General features: G+C 39.8%; 1 protein-coding gene across 2 annotated transcripts in view; it reads right to left on the bottom strand.

The window, feature by feature from the left end:
• Positions 1 to 12,173: 12,173 nt before the first annotated feature.
• Positions 12,174 to 18,968, bottom strand: part of SIGLEC1 (sialic acid binding Ig like lectin 1) — a 114,400-nt gene continuing 107,605 nt past the window's right edge. For both annotated transcript variants that reach the window (XM_033953273.1, XM_033953268.1), the window contains exon 22: positions 12,174 to 12,339. In XM_033953273.1, coding sequence (XP_033809164.1) covers positions 12,310 to 12,339 — 30 coding nt within the window. In that variant the 3' untranslated portion in view covers positions 12,174 to 12,309. The remainder of the gene's footprint in view (positions 12,340 to 18,968) is intronic.

Genomic DNA, 18,968 nt, shown 5'->3' with positions numbered 1-18,968 from the left:
TTGGCTGGCTGGACGGGTCTTGGTGCCGGCATGCTCACCTGGTCGAAATGAGGCGGGCCCGCCCCTTCCCAGCCTATCCCCGCTAAGCCTAAGGTCTGATTGGCCCAGGCGCCTAGAGCCTTGACTAATCAGACCTTAGGCTTAGCAGGGATGGGCCGACCTCATTTTGACCAGGCAGGCTTGCCGGCTTGACGGCACCAAGACCCGTCCAGCCGGCCAACAATTAAGAGGTTAGTTTTTTGGGGGGAAAATTAGGGGGGGTCATCGTGGAGTGTTAGCATGGTGGGGGGGCGTTAGTGCGAGAGGGTCCAGGGGGAGGTGTCCTCTGGCAGGAGGGGTTGGGCACCTTCCTGCCGGCAATCAGGGGTGTTGAGTGGGCGGCGTTCTGGCAAGAGGGGTTAGGCACCTTCCTGCCGGTGATCGGGGGTGTCGAGTGGGCGGCGTCTACTCTAATCCGATTCTGTAACCAGCGTCTGTAACATGGACGCCGGTTCCAGAATCGGGGTTAGTGTAGGCCTGATTCTGAATAGGTTGCCCCTCCTGGGCATCCTATACAGAATCCGGGCCTAAGTGTATAGTCATTGTTGGAGAATGCCCCAACTTTCTTGGTTGGGCTGAGAACTGTTCAGTGGCCCCTTGTAGTAAGTCAAAATCCTCTCCAGATAGTAAATCTGGCTATATGTGCATCTGTCTGTTCTCTTTCTTTTCAAATCAGCACTTGGAGTCAGCATTAAATCTAAGCACCGTAAAGCAACAGGAATAACAGGGTGTACATTAACACCCATATGATTTAACCTATAAACTAAACTAAACTAACTAAACTAAACCTTAAGTTTATATACCGCATCATCTGCACGGAAGTGGAGCTCGGCACGGTTTACAGGTGTAAAGATGTGAAAACACTTGTATTTCAAGAAACTTAAATAAATTAATGTTCCCCTTATTTAAATATATACTTCTCCACACGCATCACGGTGAGTGCTGAATTCCTAACAGCAAGATTTTTGAAAATAGAAAAAGAAGAAGGCATGTTTGCATTGGCTTACAACTACACCTGACCAAAAAGTATAGTGAGACCTTATACTGCGTAACACTGAACTTACCATCATGTTTGTACCAGAAAAATGACTAGTGATAGCCTTTCAAAGTTATTTTACAATGCTGATATAGAATATGTCTTGAGAACCAACTCTGATCACAACATGTAGGACACTAATGGAAGACCACAATTATAGATAAGTACACGCTTTTATATTTTAATGAGCCAGCAATTGTGCTAAAAATATAAATATAAACAAAATTTAGGTTAAAGTGAGGTTATTTTCTGGAGGAACGATGGTATCTGCCTTTAGAACCATCTGCTTGTGACATCATGTAGGACAGGAACAGACGGGCAGAATTATGTCTAAGTGCATAAAATTTATATTTTTAATTAGCACAAAATGCTGGAAAATAAAGGAGTGAAATTGTGGCCACAATTATTGGCAGGACACGAGGTAGCTAGCGTTATTTATTTTCTTTCATGTTCTCTGGGGTTTGGTGTTATTCATCCTGAAAAGGTGGTTTCACATTAGAGCCATTCTCAGAATTGGCCATTAAGCTGTCATCTGCGATTAAAGGCCCGATTGAAATGTTTGTCCTAGAGGAAGAGAACAGCTGTGGATGAAAATTACTGTCTGTCACTCAGTAACAAAAGAGTAGATGGCGCTGACAGGAAGCTAATATTGTTTAAGCAACACTATACTATCATTACATTCATTAGTGGCGCCTAATGGAAAAGCAAATTGACACTTATTGTAAAGGGAAAGAAATTAAAACCAATTAAAAATATTTGTAGCTGAGGCATTTGTGCCAAGGTGACAGTTTTTAAAGGCTTGTAGGGGTCTAATGACTCTACATAGTAATTAGCTTTTTGTTTAGATGAAAACAAAGTCCAAGATAGACGCTTATTTTAAAAGAGCTTCATAATACCCCGAGTTCCAGTTCATTTTTATAATGTGACATCCTAAGTAGTACTTGTCACTGGTAGCTATAATGCACAGTGTTGACTTTATAGCTTTCAGGCTTTTCCTTTGTCACACGCTTGAGAAGTAATACCCTATAGGAAACATAGTTGACACAGAGAGACACGTCATGCATTCTATGCCTAAGAGGCTGCCACATCATTCAGCTGTTAGTTTCTGTAGTGCCACTCCATCCAGATTATCTGCTCATGAAAGTCTTCATTTATTGAAAGTGCACAGTGTCAGGAAGAAGTCTTTTTTTTTCCATTTCCATTTTCTTTTTCCACTGCTATTTTTATTAGATTTTAACTTCCATTGATCATATACAAATGAATGTGAAATAAGAAAATACTGTATATCATTTAAGGAAAAAAAAGTTAGACCCACATTTATTTATTTAAAATATTTATAATCTGCTTAACACCTAAGCGGCTCACAATAAAACTCACTTAAAATAATGGACATACAATACCATCAGAAAAGGCAAAACCCCCACTTCTACCCATATAAAACGCCTCTCCAAAAATGGTTCAAAGATCTTTCATATAAACAGGAATTCTAGTATCAATCAAACTTGAACAAAAAAGTATGTTTTGAGCAATTTCCGAAAGTGCAAAATATTTTTACATAAATGTATCACACTGGAAATTTCATTCCATAATATTGGACCTGCTATTGAAAAGCAGGATTTTCTAGTCAAAACATATTTCACTATCCCACTTTTCCACACATCCAATAACATAAAATTTTCAAATCTTAAAGATCTTCCTGAAGCATTTTTGCAAATAATCAGGTAATATACCATAGAGCCCTTATTGTACAATTTTCAAAATTTTAAATTTTACATGAAAATAAACTGGCAATCAATGAAGTTTTTTTTCAAAATTGGAGAAATATCCTCAAAACGAGATGACTCCATTAGGATTCAAGCAGCAGAATTCTGCACACTGTAAAGCTTTATTCTAGACAGTGGGAGTCCAAAGTAAATCCCATTGCAATAATCAAGCTTTGACAATACCATTGTTTGAAGTCCTTTTTTCAGATCCCAGCCTGTCAATACGTTTTTCAGTTGTGATAACTTTCTCATAGTGAAGTACGATAACTGTACCACTTTCGCAATTTGTGATTTGAATATTAAATGTGCATCAAGGATTACACCCAAAATTTTGATTTCTTCCTTAATCACAATTACATGATCAGCCAGATCAACTTCACGGGGCCACAAGTTCTCATGATGGCCACCAATAATCATTATTTCTGTCTTATCTACATTCGGGTTAAATTTGCTACAACTCATCCATTCATTGATCGTCATCTTGTATGTATTTAACTGTAATCAAATTCTCACCCCACTCCTTGATCCTGAAAAAACACTGAATGTCATCATTATACATCTTATAGGAGACTCCTAATTTATCAAAAAAACGCTCCCAATGGTGTTAAATATACTCATACATTAAATAGGATCGCAGATAACGACGATCCTTGCGGGACCCCCTTCTGTATCAAAAATTCAGATCAGATTTCACCATTACTTCTTACACACATTTTTCTCTCAGTCAAAAAATATTTAAACCATTCCCATACTCTCCCAGAGACTTCCTGAGTCTCGAAAACAACAATTCAGGGTCAAGAGAATCAAAGGTAGAAGAGATGTCAAGAGAAATCAAACAAAAGTAATCTCCCTGATCTATATCTACATGTAACTCATCAACAGTAGCCAATAATAATGCGTCTACACTATGATCTTTTCTAAACCCCAATTGGTTCTTATCCAAGCAACCATTTTCTTCAATGAAAATTTCCAGCTGTTTTAATGCTGCATTTTCCAGTACTCTAGCAATAAAAGGTAAGATCATTGTTGGCCTATAATTACACATTTGTTCTCCATCAAGACCCTCTTTCTTAAGAATGGGTTTGACAGTACCGAGTTTACCACTATCTGGAAAACATCCAAACGTATAAGACTTATTAATCATCTTCATTAAGACTGGAGCTATTTTTCCAGCAATTTGACTCAATACCCCAGATGAACATGGCTCATTACACGCCTTCCTGTTCTTTAGAGATTGGACAATCTGTTCTACTTCTTTAACAGAGATTATTTTCCTATTAAAAACAAACAACTATAGAAAAGAGGGCTGCACTATCCTGAATTCAGAGAAACAGGTGAAATGCATAGTTGATTCATCCATTTTGCATCTGCAAAGAAGGCTAAGGCAAATAGCAATCCAGGCAGGCCAGAGATTTGGGTAGAAAGGTTGAATAGCACCAGGCAGGGTGAAAATAGGCATTTAATGAGGAACTTTTGACTCAACTTGCTCCAGAATGAATTAAAGAAATAATGGATTAAAAGGTTTTAACATTATCACAACCAGACGCTCCATAACTATACAATAAAGCTGTTTAGTTATGCAGATGATTTTACGATCATTATTCCATTTGCTATTTCTCTTTCTGAAGTTATTCCTAAAGCAGTAGAAGTATTAGGTCTAATGGAGCAATGGATGACTGAATTTAGACTGAAGCTTAACTCAGAAAAAAATGAAGTTTTTTGTAGCTTCACTGCTGCCTGCAATCGGGATGCCAGTTATAGAATTTTCCCCAAAATGTTCATATTAGAGGAATCTCAGACACTGAGGCCTTTAAAGACGCTGTTGTATTCATAGTGGTGCAAAATCTTTAACAGCAATCTATTAACTACAGATGATCAGACTGCTGGGGAACTCATGGGCCAGGTTAAAGTGGATAGCGCACTTAGGGTGTTGAGTCTTAAGAGGGGAGAGCTGCCTCAAGACATTGTGGTATGCTTACACCATTTTGCAGAGAAGGAGAAATTTCTGAGAAAAGCTAAAGAAATAGGATCTATTACTTGTCAAAGTCACAAAGAGGAGGTCTGCCAGGATCTGTCTACTATTACATTGCAACAATGGAGAGAGAATTTCAAGAGGTGCTTGCTTTCTTAAGACACAATTCCATAAAATATAAATGGCTATTTCCTTTTGGACTGTTGGTGATTGTGCACAGAGCTTATAAGAGGTTTTCTTTGTGAAAGAGATTTTGGGCACTGCAACAAAAAGAAGGTTTTGAAGTACCCAGTACATCATTTGTTTCAACTGGAGCTTTACAGAAACTGGACAAATTTTAGTGGCAAGCAGTTTCACAATGGATCAAATCAACTCGGAGTGGAATCCAGAGTTCCACACCGGTAGCAAAGGGTCATAACAGGCAAGGAGTGAACAAGACTTAAGACAGAGATCCTGCTCAATAGCAGTATATCAATGCTTGCCCTGGGAGTTGTTTAGTACAGGGCTATTTGTCTGAAGGTGAATTTTGTTTTTTTTGTTTTTTTTAATTATCTATTTATACAATCAAGATAAACTTGTACAGAAAGAGGATTCATGATGAATAAAGTTAACTTATCACACCAAACCCAAAATAAGCAATAATAACATAACATAAATCTTCTCAAGTCCTCAAATAGATCCAAAATGAGATTCAAAAGCGAGTTCTAACAGAAGAAAATAGCCTCTAAGAAATCATTAGCTATCAAAGAGTAAGGACATTTATATTCCATTAGGCACTCTCCTCCAAGTGGGATAGGGACAGGAAGGACTTCAGTTGGAGAGGTTCAAAGAAAACAAACTTATGAGTTTTATAGTGAATTACACACTTACAGAAATGTCTAAGAAAAAAGGTCGCCCCTAAAGCCAAAACACCAGGTTTTAACAGGAGAAATTCTCTTTTACGCTTTTGAGTATCCCTTGCTAAATCTGGAAACATTTGTATCTTGTAACCTAGAAATTCTTTTTGCCTATGTTTATAGAACATTCTCATGAATCAACTCTTATCAGGAGTAAGTGCTTGCGTCAACAATAGAGTTGCTGAAACAGACATTTCTCTATTAGATGATTCTAGTAAAGCTGATATATTCATTGGCTCTTGATTTATTACTTGTTGAGTGTCTCGGTTCTTAGTCGGAAGGTAATAAACTTGTGTGAAAGGTGGTAATGAAGACTCAGGAATTTCCAATATTTCTAGAAGATATCGTTTCAGCATTTCTCTAGGCAGTGGCTTACCTAGGGTATGTGGCACCCGGGGCCCATCATTTTCTGACACCCCCCCCCATGTAAAAAAATATTTTTTGTAATAACCATGAAAAATAAATGGTCATAATAGAAACAGGCACTGAAAATTTTCTTTTATTGAACCTCATATATGTAACCATTAATCCAAACATAACATAAATTATATCTGAATTGTCATGACATCAGAAGTACATATGTAGTAGTTGCAGGTGATACTTGGGACAGTTCTGATTGTGTTAGTTTGGTTTTATGTGTTATTGAATAGAAGGGTTTTTATTTCTTTTTTGAAGGTTTTGTAGTCTGTGGTCAAGGTCAATAGGTTGTAGAGTTGGGGGTCGAGTGTTAGGAGGTTGTCGAACAGTTTTTTTTCTTTTGACGATTTTGGTTGGAGGGTGTGTGAATGGTGCGTGAGTTCTCCTATGTCTGGTTGAAGTGGATTTAATTATTTAGCTGAAGAAATTAGTAACACCCCCCCCCCCATTCCACACACATTAATTCTCTTCCATTTTTGTCCCATTCTAAAAAACACTGATAAGTTCCCAGAAAAAAAATACATTAAAATAAGAAGTGAAAACAAAGGTCCCTACAGATGAGAACATAACATAAGAATAGCCTAACTGGGTCAGACCAATGGTCCATCATGCCCAGTAGCCCATTCTCATGGTAACCAATCCAGGTCATTAGTACCTGGTCAAAACCCAAAGAGTAGCAACATTCCATGCCACCGATCCAGGGTAAGCAGAAACTTCCCCCATGTCTTAATAACAGACTATGGACTTTTCCTCCAGGAATTTGTCCAAACCTTTCTTAAAATCTGCTTTTACCATAACTTCTGTCCACTTCATTTTTAAGCTTAGTTCTTTCCTTCCAAACAGAGACCTTGCTAGATGTCAAATACAGAAAGAACAAGGTAACTTCACAAGGACTTAGCTGTGCAGGAAATGTGAATCTCCTCATACACCCACCATATAGTGCAAAAATGTACAAAGATCTGTTTTTTTCTTTCGATCACTACATAGTCTAATGCCACACAAGCAGAGTTGTTACAAACATATTCTGAAGGTCAATGCTAAGGTTAACAAAGTTTCCTTCCTTGGACCACAAGGAGATACTGACAAACCACTAGAAGAGATCCCAAAACAACTACCCAGGCACAACACCCAAAGACCCACTCAGTGTGTGAACCAGTTGAGTGGAGTGGACTAATTGGGGGGTGGAAATGGGCCCAGAGTTTGCTCAGCAGAATTTCCCAGACCACCTCTGCCTCTCAACACATTGACACGCTGCCGCCACCACCACCACCATTAGGAACACCTCAACGGGTAGGCCAGCAATGCTTATAAACTTTATAAAACACATTATTATATTTTCTTATAAAGCACATATTTTAATTGAACTCACTGACATCCTCAGCCTTGCCATTCACAAAAATAGAAGGAAGAAAAGTTCCCGTTTCCTGCTGTCTCATGTCCCCGGCCTATACAATATTTTTCTTCTGCAGACCCTTCAAAAGTCTGACCAAATCCTCGTTTCACTTGCATTATAAAGTACTGAGGATGCCATCTCTCTCCAATCCCAGGTCCTAAAGTCTAAGACAGTAGTGCAAACTAGCGCTACCCAATTCAAGAAAAAAAATTTTTCGATTCGATTCAGCCTATTGAATTGGCTTTTCGATTCAACCTGCCCAATTGGGTGTTTTTTGTTTTTTTTTTTAAACATCCTGGTGGGTTTATTTTATAGCTTTTTCACCCCCCTTTGGCTTCTCCTAACCACACTGGCGCTGTGGTGTAAATAAAATAAAGAAACAAAAAGGACTTTTCCTCTCTGTTAAATCCTATCTCACGTTTGCGGTCTAACACCAGCTCTGGCAGGATACACATTTCAAATCTGACATATTGTAATCACAAAACAAAAAATAAAATTAGTTTTTCTACCTTTTGTTGTCTGGTTATTTTTCAAATCTTGTTGGTCCAAGGCTCTGGTTGTCTTCTGATAACTTGCTTGCCAGGGTCTCCTTCTTCCTTCTTTTTGCATGTTAACCATCCATCTGCCATCTCTGTCCTCTCCGTTTCCCTTCCCTCCCCAGGAGGTCTGGCATCTATCCTTTTTTCGTCTCCCTCCACAGATCTATCTTTTCTTAACTACCCTTTCATCCAGCATCTCTCCCTCCTTCCCCACCACCCTAGGGCCCACCATCTCTCCCTTTCTTTTCCCAACTACCCTCCTATCCAGTATCTCTATCACCCCCCCCTCCACACCATCCCTTGTGTCCAACTTCTCTCCCTTTCTGTTCCTTCCCTCTCTAAAAACTATGGTCCATTATCTCTCCCTCTTCTCTATTTTCAGACCCATTATTTCTTCCCACCCAAAGTCCAGCATATGCACATCTCTTTGAACCCCCTCATTCCCTCCGTGTATTTCTACACCAGGGCCCCCCTCCCTGAAGGCCTGCACCCCCCCTCCGAAGGCCTGCACCCCCCTTGAAGGCCTGCACCCCCCTTGAAAGCCTGCCTGCCTGTCCCCCCCTGAAGGCCTGCCTGCCTGATCCCCTTGAAGGCCTATCCCCCCCTTAAAGGCCTGTCCCCCCCTTGAAGGCCTGCCTATCCCTCCCCTTGAAGGCCTGTCCCCCCTTGAAAGCCTGCCTGCCTGTCCCCCCCCTTGAAGGCCTGTCCCCCCTTTGAAGGCCTGCCTGCCTGTCTCCCCTTTGAAGGCCTGCCTGTCCCCCCCCTTGAAGGCCTGCCTGCCTGTCACCCTGTCAAGAGTCTTCAGAGAAAATAGGATACATGAAAATAGTGAGCATTTAGAGCTTGGCCACAAGGAGTCAACAATTAATGTAGCTTTGGACTTTTGACATTATACATATGAAGTTACCTGGATATAACACTTGACCACTTTTGCAGGTACTTTTTTCCACCATTGCAATATAATCAATGCAAAACTATACAAGGGGGTTCTCAGCCCAACCAAGAAGAGAATGACATGGATATGGTTCAATCAATGATCTGAAACAATGTCAAAATACAGAATTTCATTTCTACAAATTGGCACTTAAGGAAATACGGTAACACTCTTTTCAGCTATAGTGGCAAAATAGCGCTCAGAATTTAGGAAGTTGGTTGGTTGGACTGAGAACTTTTCAGCACCCCCTCATATATACACTTTTGCTTTGATAATTGTGCAAACCCTATTCAAACATCTTGAGTTTTTCACCTAAATGCTTTGATTTATGTTCTGGAGGAACTGTGTTATAAAAGGCATATGTCTTCTTCCAATGAATTTTACACTATACCTGAAATCTATTTGTTGTTGCTAGAAAATCAGTGAAATCATGTTCTTTGCTTCCATCTAGTGGCTTTATCAGCTCTTTGCATCCTCTGGTAGTAAGTTTGCGTGTAGATATAGTTCATTATCTATGGACAGTTCTTGTATGTTTGTAATTTTACTCGTATTAAATACACAATCAAAAAGAAAAAACAAGTAATGAGATGAGCCATCAAAAAAACTTCATATTTCATTCCGGCTGTAATGGAATACAAGAAGTTGAAAAGGGTTTCAAGTTCCTGGAATAAAATCACCACTGCTCAGATTCAATGACAGTGACATTGACAGTGAACAAACTGGGCAAAGATACTATAAGTTTTTAGGCTTCCGTGACTGGTGTCATCCTTGTACTATTTACAATTACTTTCAGTTGGTTCTTCTTCCACTTTCTGAAGGATTCTCTATTAGCTCTAATGGCTTCCTTCTCCTCACTCGTTAAGAGATTTGTTTGAGTTTCTCTGATTCATCAGAATTGAATACCATTTCCAGCACCAGCAACTTCACCACATTTTGATCGGTGAAGGCCAAAGCAAAGAATTCATTTAATCTTGCCGTAGTGGCATTATGTTCCCTGAGAGCCCCTTTTTACCCCTCAGTTGTCTAGCAGTCCAACTGATTCTCTTCTCGGCTTCTTGCTTTTAATATACCTATAAAAAAATTTTTACTGTGTGTTTTTGCTTCCAGCACAATTTTCTTTACAAGGTCTCTCTTTGCTTTCCTTATTAGTACCTTGCATTTGACTTGACATTCCTTGTGCTGTTTACAATTATTTTCAATTGGATCATTTTTCCACTTCCTAAAGTATTCTCTCTTAGTTTTAATGGCTTTCTTCACCTCACTCGTTAATCATGCCAACTGCCATTTGGTCTTCCTTCCTCCTTTTTTGATACATAGACTATATCTAGTCTGGGCTTCCAGGATGATATTTTTTAATAACATCCACCCGTGATATACATTTTCAACTTTTGTAGCTGCTCCCCTAAGTTTCTCCTCATGTTATCATAGTCTCCATTTTTAAAGTTAAATGCTATTGTATTATATTGGACTTTCCTGCCATAATTCAAATTTGTGTGACCAATGAACTTTCCTGCTAAAATTCAAATTCATAACCAAAGGATTTCCCTGCTTCAATCACCTCAAACCGCTGCCAATCAGGTTAGAGGACCCTTTATATATAAAGACACATTGCAGACCTCACAGCATACCCTGAAGAAAGCCACAGCATGATGGCTGAAACATCAGTTCTACCTACCTAGACACAGCGAGATCTGGACAACTGCAACAATCATGTCAAATGCAATGCGCTAATATGGAAGGCAAAGAGATCTTGGAAAGAAGATTGCTCTGGAAGCAAAAACACACAGTAAAAACTTTTTTTAGGTATATTAAAAGCAAGAAGCTGAGAAGAGAATCGGTTAGACTGCTAGATGACCGAAAGATAAAAGGGGCTCTCAGGGAAGACAAGGTCATAGCAGAGAGATTAAATAAATTCTTTGCTTCAGACTTCACTAAGGAAGACGTGGGGGACCTGTTGGTGCCTGTTGGTGCCTGTTGGTGCCTGTTGGTGGTATTCAATTCTGATGAATCAGAAAAACTCATACAAATCTCTGTAAAACTGGAAGATGTAATGGTTCAGTTTGACAAACTGAACAGTAGTAAATCACCTGGACCAGATGATATACATCCCAGAATACTGATAGAATTGAAAAATGAACTTGCAAAGCTATTGTTAGTAATTTTTCTTTAAAATCTAGAATAGTACTGGAAGAGTGGAGGGGTGGCCAACATGATGCTGATTTTTTAAAGGGGTTCCAGAGGTGATCTAGGAAATTATAGACTGGAGAGTCTGACGTTGGTGCCGGGCAAAATGGTAGAGACTATTAAAATGAACAATATGACAGAACATATATGCGTGACCGCTAAAAAGTTCTCAGCCAAACACAGAAGAGATGATGTGGAGCCATGAAACTTACAAGTTATTCCACACTTTTCTTGACACTTTTCATTTTGTTTCATATCATTGAAACAAAAATACTCTGTAGCGATCAATTTTTCAAAAAGTCAGATTATGTATAAAACAGAACCTCATTGGCACAAAAACCTCCTCTGTAACGCTTCAGTTCAAGTTCTCAAAAAACATTCCGCACCGCACCAGGGTGGCATGGCTTGGCGTCTTTCCAAGTAGATGAAGCCTGGAAGTGGGTTTGGCATTTCTGCAAGCAGTGACATCCCGAGCAGTAACACCCAGTTCCCATTTGAAAGGGAGTGAGAGTTCTTCAGACCAGTCCAGATAAGTGAAGATGTGTGATTGTTGTTAGGGCTTATCTACTTTGTGGGTGCGGGATGTTATCTGACCTGAAGTTATGGTTGAATGAGAACTTGAACTGAAGCATTACAGAAAGGATTTTTTGTGCTAATGAGGTTCTGTTTTACACATAATCTGTGGTGACTTTGGGTTGTGACTCTGGGTGGCCAAAAAGATGTAACTGGGAAAATCATAGATACTCAATGGTAGGGTTCAGTGTGCGGAGAATGCTCTGTAAAATTATTGGCCCAACAGTAAACCCAACACTATAATGTAAAACCGTTTCAAAATATTTTTGATACGATAATAAGGGATTTGCTGTTGGGGTTCACTCTGTTATGATTTCACAAGATTTCCTATTAGAAACAGTTCAAGTTTGTTCTATCAGATTCTAATTTGACCTAAAGCTCCATAGGTTGCAAACTCCAGTCAAAAAATTATTTAAAATGCTAGTGATGAATTCTTGATTTATTTTATTTTTTGTTAACTTAGTATTGCAAGACCTGAAGGACTTTGGTTTCTTTGTGGCTTCACATTTTTTTTGGACTGTGAACTATTTGAAGTATTTTGAAGTGCAAGCAGAATATTCACATCAGTTTTCGGCTAAACTGGTATTTTCGTCCTGTAAAGGTAAAAATAAAACAAATCATCTTTATTTATGATTTTGTATGATAGCTCTCTCAGCCAGTTCTCTCTGTACTCCAATGAAACTCACTCTTTCTCAGCCAACACTTTTATTCTCTGGATTTGGCTGTGGCCGCTAACAGCAGCAGTACCGTATTTTCATGCATATAGGACTAGATTCAGGATATGGCATCCGAATTTGGGTGCAAAAAAAAAAAAAAAAAGAACACTAAGGGCCTGATTCTCTAAAAGTGCGTCCCGATTTTAGGCAGCTGTAGGCGTCCTACAGCTGTCTAATCAGCCAATCGGGATGCACGTTTTTTAAAAAAAAATGCTCCCCAGGCAGGCCTGAAGGCGCCTCCGGGAGCCTAGGGAGACCCGCAAGATGCCTAAGCTCGTCTAAGGGCCTTAGGCGGGCCTTAGGCGGGCCTTAGGCTGAACCTAGGCGGCCCTACGCGTCTCCCTAGTAGATGAGAAGCTTAAAATGTAGGCCAGCAAAATGCTGGTCTACATTGTAAGTAGACGCGGCCGCTATACTTATCGCGGCAAGGGATCTCTCTGCCGCTATAAGTATAGCGGGCCGCGGCCTATCCGATCGCTGGGAGGAGGGTGCCCAATCCCTCCTGCCCGAAGACGCACCCCCCCCCCCGGTGCTAACAACCCCCACTCCACCAAACCTGTTCTTACAGATGGGTCTTGCACGTCGAGCAAGCAGGTACGCCTCGTCAAAATGAGGCGGGCCCGCCCCTTCCCAGCCCATCCCGCCGAAGCCTAAGGCCTGATTGGCCCAGGCTCTAGAAGCCTTGACCAATCAGGCCTTAGGCATAGCGGGTCCGCCCATCCCCACTTAATCTAAGGCCTGATTGGCCAATCAGACCTTAGACTTAGTAGGGATGGGCGGACCCGCTATGCCTAAGGCCTGATTACAAGTAAGCAACTTCACTTTTTCCTAGGACAAGCAGGCAGCATATTCTCACATGTGGGACTTCCTAGCTGCCAGGATCAGGCTTCTGAGAAGAAGGTTATTGACAACTACCAAGAGCCTGGTGAAACCAACAAGGTTGGAGGGAAGTTAGTTTCTAAGTGGAAAGTAAATTTGTAGAACTGCTTGGCCAAACTGGCTATCCTGACTGGAATAATTCTCCAAACAGTAGTGGGATGTGAGGTTATGTATTGAGGACCAGGTATCTGCTTTGCAAATGTCCTCAATAGGAATGAAATGTAGATGGGCTACTAAAGATGTTATTGCTTGAACATTATGTGAAGTGATACATCCTTCCAGCATCAGCCCAGCCTGAGCATAGCAAAAGGAGATACAGTCCTTCAACCATGTGGAGATGGTTCTTTTGGTGACAGGAGCTCCAAGTCTGTTTGGATCAAATGACAGGAAGAGTTGAGTGGAAGTCCTGTGAGATTTGGTCTGATCAAAGTAAGAGGCAAGAGCGCATTTACAGTCTAATGTGTGGAGCACTGTTTTACCAGGATGGGAATGCGGTTCTGGATAGAAGACAGGAAGATCTATAGACTGGCTCAGATGAAATTCCAAGATGACTTTTAGGAGGAATTTAGGATAAGGACAAAAAACACATTGTCATGGTAAAATGTTGTATAAGGTGGATCTGATACAAGCACTTGAAGTTCACTGACTCTTCTTCCAGAAGAGCTATGAGGAAGATTAGTTTCCAAGTGAGATGCTTGAGAGATGAAGTAGAGAGTGGTTCAAATGGAGGCTTTATCAGAGTGGAAAGTACAACATTAAGGTTCCAAGTCAATGTAGAGGCCGTGAAGTTCTATGCGGTTTACAATGATTAGAAAGCTGCTACAAATTGAGTGGAACTTACATAGTTGGAGATTAGTGGCTAACAGTTTAAGAGATCAGTTGTTATGGGAGAGATTGAGATGGAAGATTGTGATTGGAGAGATTGTGCAGATCAGCTACCTAGGTACTTCAGGAACAGGTTTGTTTTTAGGTGTTTCCTAAATTCACCATAGTTATTTGCATGCATAATTAGTTTTTCCAGGTCTTTGCCCCATAATGCTGCTTGATAAGAGAGGAGATGTTGATGGTGTTTTTTAAATTTGTATCCTCTAACCGGTGGGGAGACGAACTTCAGGTGTGCACTTCTCTTATGTCTATTGGTTGAGAAGGAGAAGAGGTCAGTTATATATTTAGGGGCTAAACCGGATAGTACCTTAAAGCAAAAACATCCCAGCTTGAACTTTGCACGTGCCTTCATTGACAACCAGTGCAGGAGTCAGTAGGAAGGGGTTATGTAATTGGACTTCTTCAACCTGAAGATCAACCTGACCGCCGCATTCTGCACCAGTTGTAGTCTTCTGAGAGATTGCCAGATGGGCGATATTACAGTAATCGAGATAGCTTAGTATTAGGGATTAGTATTATATGGTACAGCCTTTTCATGAATCTGGTTACCAATGGATGTACAGACAATGGATTTTTGCCTAATGATGCATGAAAAGCACTAATAACAGTGAGATGAACTCTGACTGAAGTAGTTTTAAGACCAGAGTCAGAAAGTTGCAAAACATAATCTAGAACTGATGGGAGAAAACAAAAGACTGGGTCTATTGAGTAGAGATTATACCATACTGTGAAGTGAGTTACTTGAAGCAATAGCAGTGCTATATGGAAGGCTTTCTAGATGCTTTGATGATGGCTAGCATGGGTACAGAAATTGTGAAAGCATCGACTTGCTGGGAGAGAGATACCATGCTGTGAGTATCAATGGATGTGGACTGGGATGCAGAAGAGAGCCCATGTTCTGTGTCAGCAACGTTGGAAAGATTGGTAATGCAATGGGTTCTTTTCTGCTGAGATGTAGGAGAAGAGGGAACCATGGTTGATGTGGCCACTGAAGTACTATGAGGATCATGGATGCCTGTTCTTGGTGAAGCTTGAGTAGAGTCTTCCTGAATAAGGGAATTGGTGGGAAAGCATAAAGAAACTTGTTTCTCCAGTCAATTCCAGATGATTGGGAGTATAGAGTCTGGAACAGAAGTATGGAAATTTGTGATTGTAAGGGGAAGCAAAGAGATCTACTTCACAAAGATCAGATGTAGAGTGATGGAATTGAGTGTCCACTCATGTGGTTGTAACAATCTGCTTAATTTGTTTGATAAGATATTCTGTTTTCCTGCCAGATAGATTGCTTTTAGGAAAATGTTGCGAGTTATACCCAGAACCAGATCTGCATGGCCTCCTTGCAAAGATAGCAAGAGCTTGTTCCCCCTTGTTTGCTTACATAGTACATGGTTACTTGGTTGTCCATGAAAATGAGCTCAACCTGATTGATAAGTCAATCTTGAAAAGTGCATACAGTGTTGTGAATTGCTCGAAGCTTGAGGAGATTTATATGGAAAATCTTCTCTGCAGGAATCCATGAGCCTTGGGTTTAGAGACTGTCTAGATGGGCTCCCAATCTGAGCCTGGAATAGGAGGCCCCTGGAGAGGTTGTTGGGTAATAACCACAACTGAAAAGAGCTCTAGAGTTGAAAAGTCACTACCACCTACTGAGATAGTGACCTGGTGGCTTGAGACCACTGGGATGAGAGTGTCCGGTGAGGTTCTCTGAGATTTAAGCGAGCCAATGGGGTTACATGCACTGTAGAAGCCATATGACCAAGGAGTCATAATATTTGCTGGCAGTAATGTGTGGACGAGAGGAGACTTCTTGGCAAATTTGAATCAAAGTCTCTAGCCTTTGTTGAGGAAGAAAGGCACAAGTTTGTACTATGTCCAAGAGGGCTCCAATGAACTTCAGAGTTTGAGTAGGTTCTAGATGAGATTTCTTGTAGTTGACTACAAATCCCAATAGCTCTAGAAGAGGAATAGTTGCATTTATGGCTTGGTGAGCCAGCTGGGACATGGAAGCCTTGATCAACCAGTCATCCAAGTAAGTAGATAGACTGAGCTCACAGGGACAGGCAGGGAATTATGCTTGAGTACCTGAATAAATTCATGTAAACCTTTCTGAGCTCCCCTGGGAGAATGGAATATAAAATAAAATAAATAAGGCAACACATGGAAACCATAAGAGCGAAGTACTGCAGCCACTACTACAGACACTTCATGAATATTCTCACGGCTAATGCCAGACCAAATAGAAATACCTTGTATTGAAATTGGCATGCTCCCAATCAAAAGTAAAGGTACTTTCTGAGAGTGGGTAGAATGGAAATATGAGTGTACAATTCTTTGAGGTCTAGAGAGCAGAACCAGTTGTTCTTTTCTAATAGTGGTAATAGTGTTTCCAGTAAGACCATGCAAAATTTCTCCACCAAATATTTGGGGTGGTGTGCTGTTGGATCCAGTAGGTTTTGGGTAGGATTTGGAGAGCTTGCCATATAAGGAGATTATGGTGAGATGAGCACATGGTCCTTTTTATGTGAAGTTCACTGCAGTGCCTCCTAAGGTGCCCCACTACTCTTTTGGGAAGTCTATATGGCCTGTCTACTAAAAATGCTTGCTCCTTCTACATCACAATGACTAGCTTTGTGCGTTTTTCTTTTGAACATGTGGTTTTTTTCTGAAAATGATTCAAAACGAGAGACACACACAGCTAAAAAAAATTTCAAAAGAGTAAGATAGATGTTTTGCCTTTTTGAAAATGGGCATGTTTGGAACTAGTTTTTTGTGCGTCTTCTACCAATATTGATATGGACATCATATTGAAAATGCCCTTCTAAATCTTTTTGAATATGGACACCTATATGGCTAAAAAAGAAAACTTTCTCAGACCCTATTTTAACATTTTGAAAGATCTATTTCTGGTGTTAGAAGAAATGTCTCCTAGAACTAGTGAGCAAGTCTTGGGAATTAATCAGCCTAGTTGTACTAATTTGCACATTTTTGAGAAGATCATTAATATTCAACATCTCATGGATTTGAAATATGGCAATAATAACTCTCATAAGCAAGTGTCCCAGACTGATGGTGAACCTGATAGATATTTCCATAATTAGTTGGAGGAATCTCTTGTTCAAAACAAGATGCTGAGTCAAGAAAAAAATACTGTACATAAACATTTTTCAGTAGTAGGGACAGAAAACTTCCCTCTGGGCCCAAGTCAGGGTAAAATATTTAAGGAGTTGCCTGCAGAGGTGTTAGACCATCTTGTGGCTAATCTTTTGTTTGCACAGAAATGTACCCACACATTTGGAAAACAGTTTATATAAAGTCTCTTTTTAAAATATTCACGATTGGTTGTATCATTTTTCTGTAGTTGTCCTATCTCAAATGCCTCTTCTACAAAATTGGCTGCCTATTATTACTGTTCAGGAGTCTTTGTTTTGTAACCCAAAAATTATTTGGATCCTATGCAATCTGTTTTTTTATTGTAATTCATCATGAAATCAATTGGATCTAACAGATAACATGTGACCAATGATGGATCAAGGAGATACCCATGTTATTTTTCCTTTTTGACCTCTCAGCTGTGTTTGATTTGGTTTATTATTACGTGCTGCTTCCAAATTTGAATATTATTTTGTGAGATCAGGCTGCAGAGTAGATAAGCTTTTTCTTTGAACTATCAAAAATTTGGTTGGAGGGAGCTATTTCTAAATCAGCTCCTTTTAAATGGGGCTTTCCATAAGGTGATCCATTATTTAACATGTAATTCACTGTATGCTGTAACCTGCTGGGTGCCATTATTAAGAATCAGGATATGAAGGTATACATTTATGTTGATAATTTCTAGAGTTTGATTCCACAGAAGTAGTTTCGGGACGCTACGCTAAATGTATTCAACAGATGTAGGAAGTGCTTCCCATGAGTTGAAATTGATCAAGGTCAAGATGCGCCTCACAGAGTGGCCAATCATGCACTTCCAATTCTTAGTTTACCACTGGAGGAACTAACTTGTTTAGGCATCTATATAGACCTTTTTATCATGAGAGATTCAAGTGGGGGCTCTGGTAAAGACATTTTGTTACAAAAGAGGTTGATGAGAGACTAATGCCCTTTGCTACTTTCTAATTTTAGTCATTCTCAGCCATCTTGGTTATCACAATTCTGTTTACATTGAGCTGTCCAAGAAATCAGCAGAGAAACTTGGAATTGTTAAAAACTCTACAGTGAGATTGTTCACTAAGAACAGAAGATGGGAACAAACCATTCCTCTATTGATTGCTTTGCACTGGCTTCCAGTTGCTAGCAGTACACTGTATTCAGTTCAAGGTACCACCTTTACCTTACAGCGTTACTTGTAATGGGGTCCTTCTGATCTAATGCTTTAGGTAGAATTGGATGTGTATCCAAGACCTCGCTTCAATCACTGGAATCAGTTTTTTATCCCAAAGCCTAAGGAAATTTTAAGACTACTGTATTAAGATCTTTTACTTCCCCCATGTCTGAAATCAGCTTCCTTTTCATTTTAATGAATACTCGTATATGAAAATCTGATTTGTATGGGATTAAGTCCCTTAAAGATTCAGATTTTAGGATTATTTTTCTTTAGGGTAGTTTTTATAATCCATTTGTGTTTATTCTTTTTATGCATTTCTGATCTTTGTTTTGTTTTTTCATATGATAATCCACTTTATTAACATGCAAAATGTGAAATGTAGATGTAAATTAAAAGAAATTAAATCTTGAGATCAAGCAAA

This window comes from Geotrypetes seraphini, chromosome 1 (assembly GCF_902459505.1).
Source record: "Geotrypetes seraphini chromosome 1, aGeoSer1.1, whole genome shotgun sequence".
Classification (NCBI taxonomy): Eukaryota; Metazoa; Chordata; class Amphibia; order Gymnophiona; family Dermophiidae; genus Geotrypetes; species Geotrypetes seraphini.
This window is presented reverse-complemented; position numbering and strand designations above follow the sequence as displayed.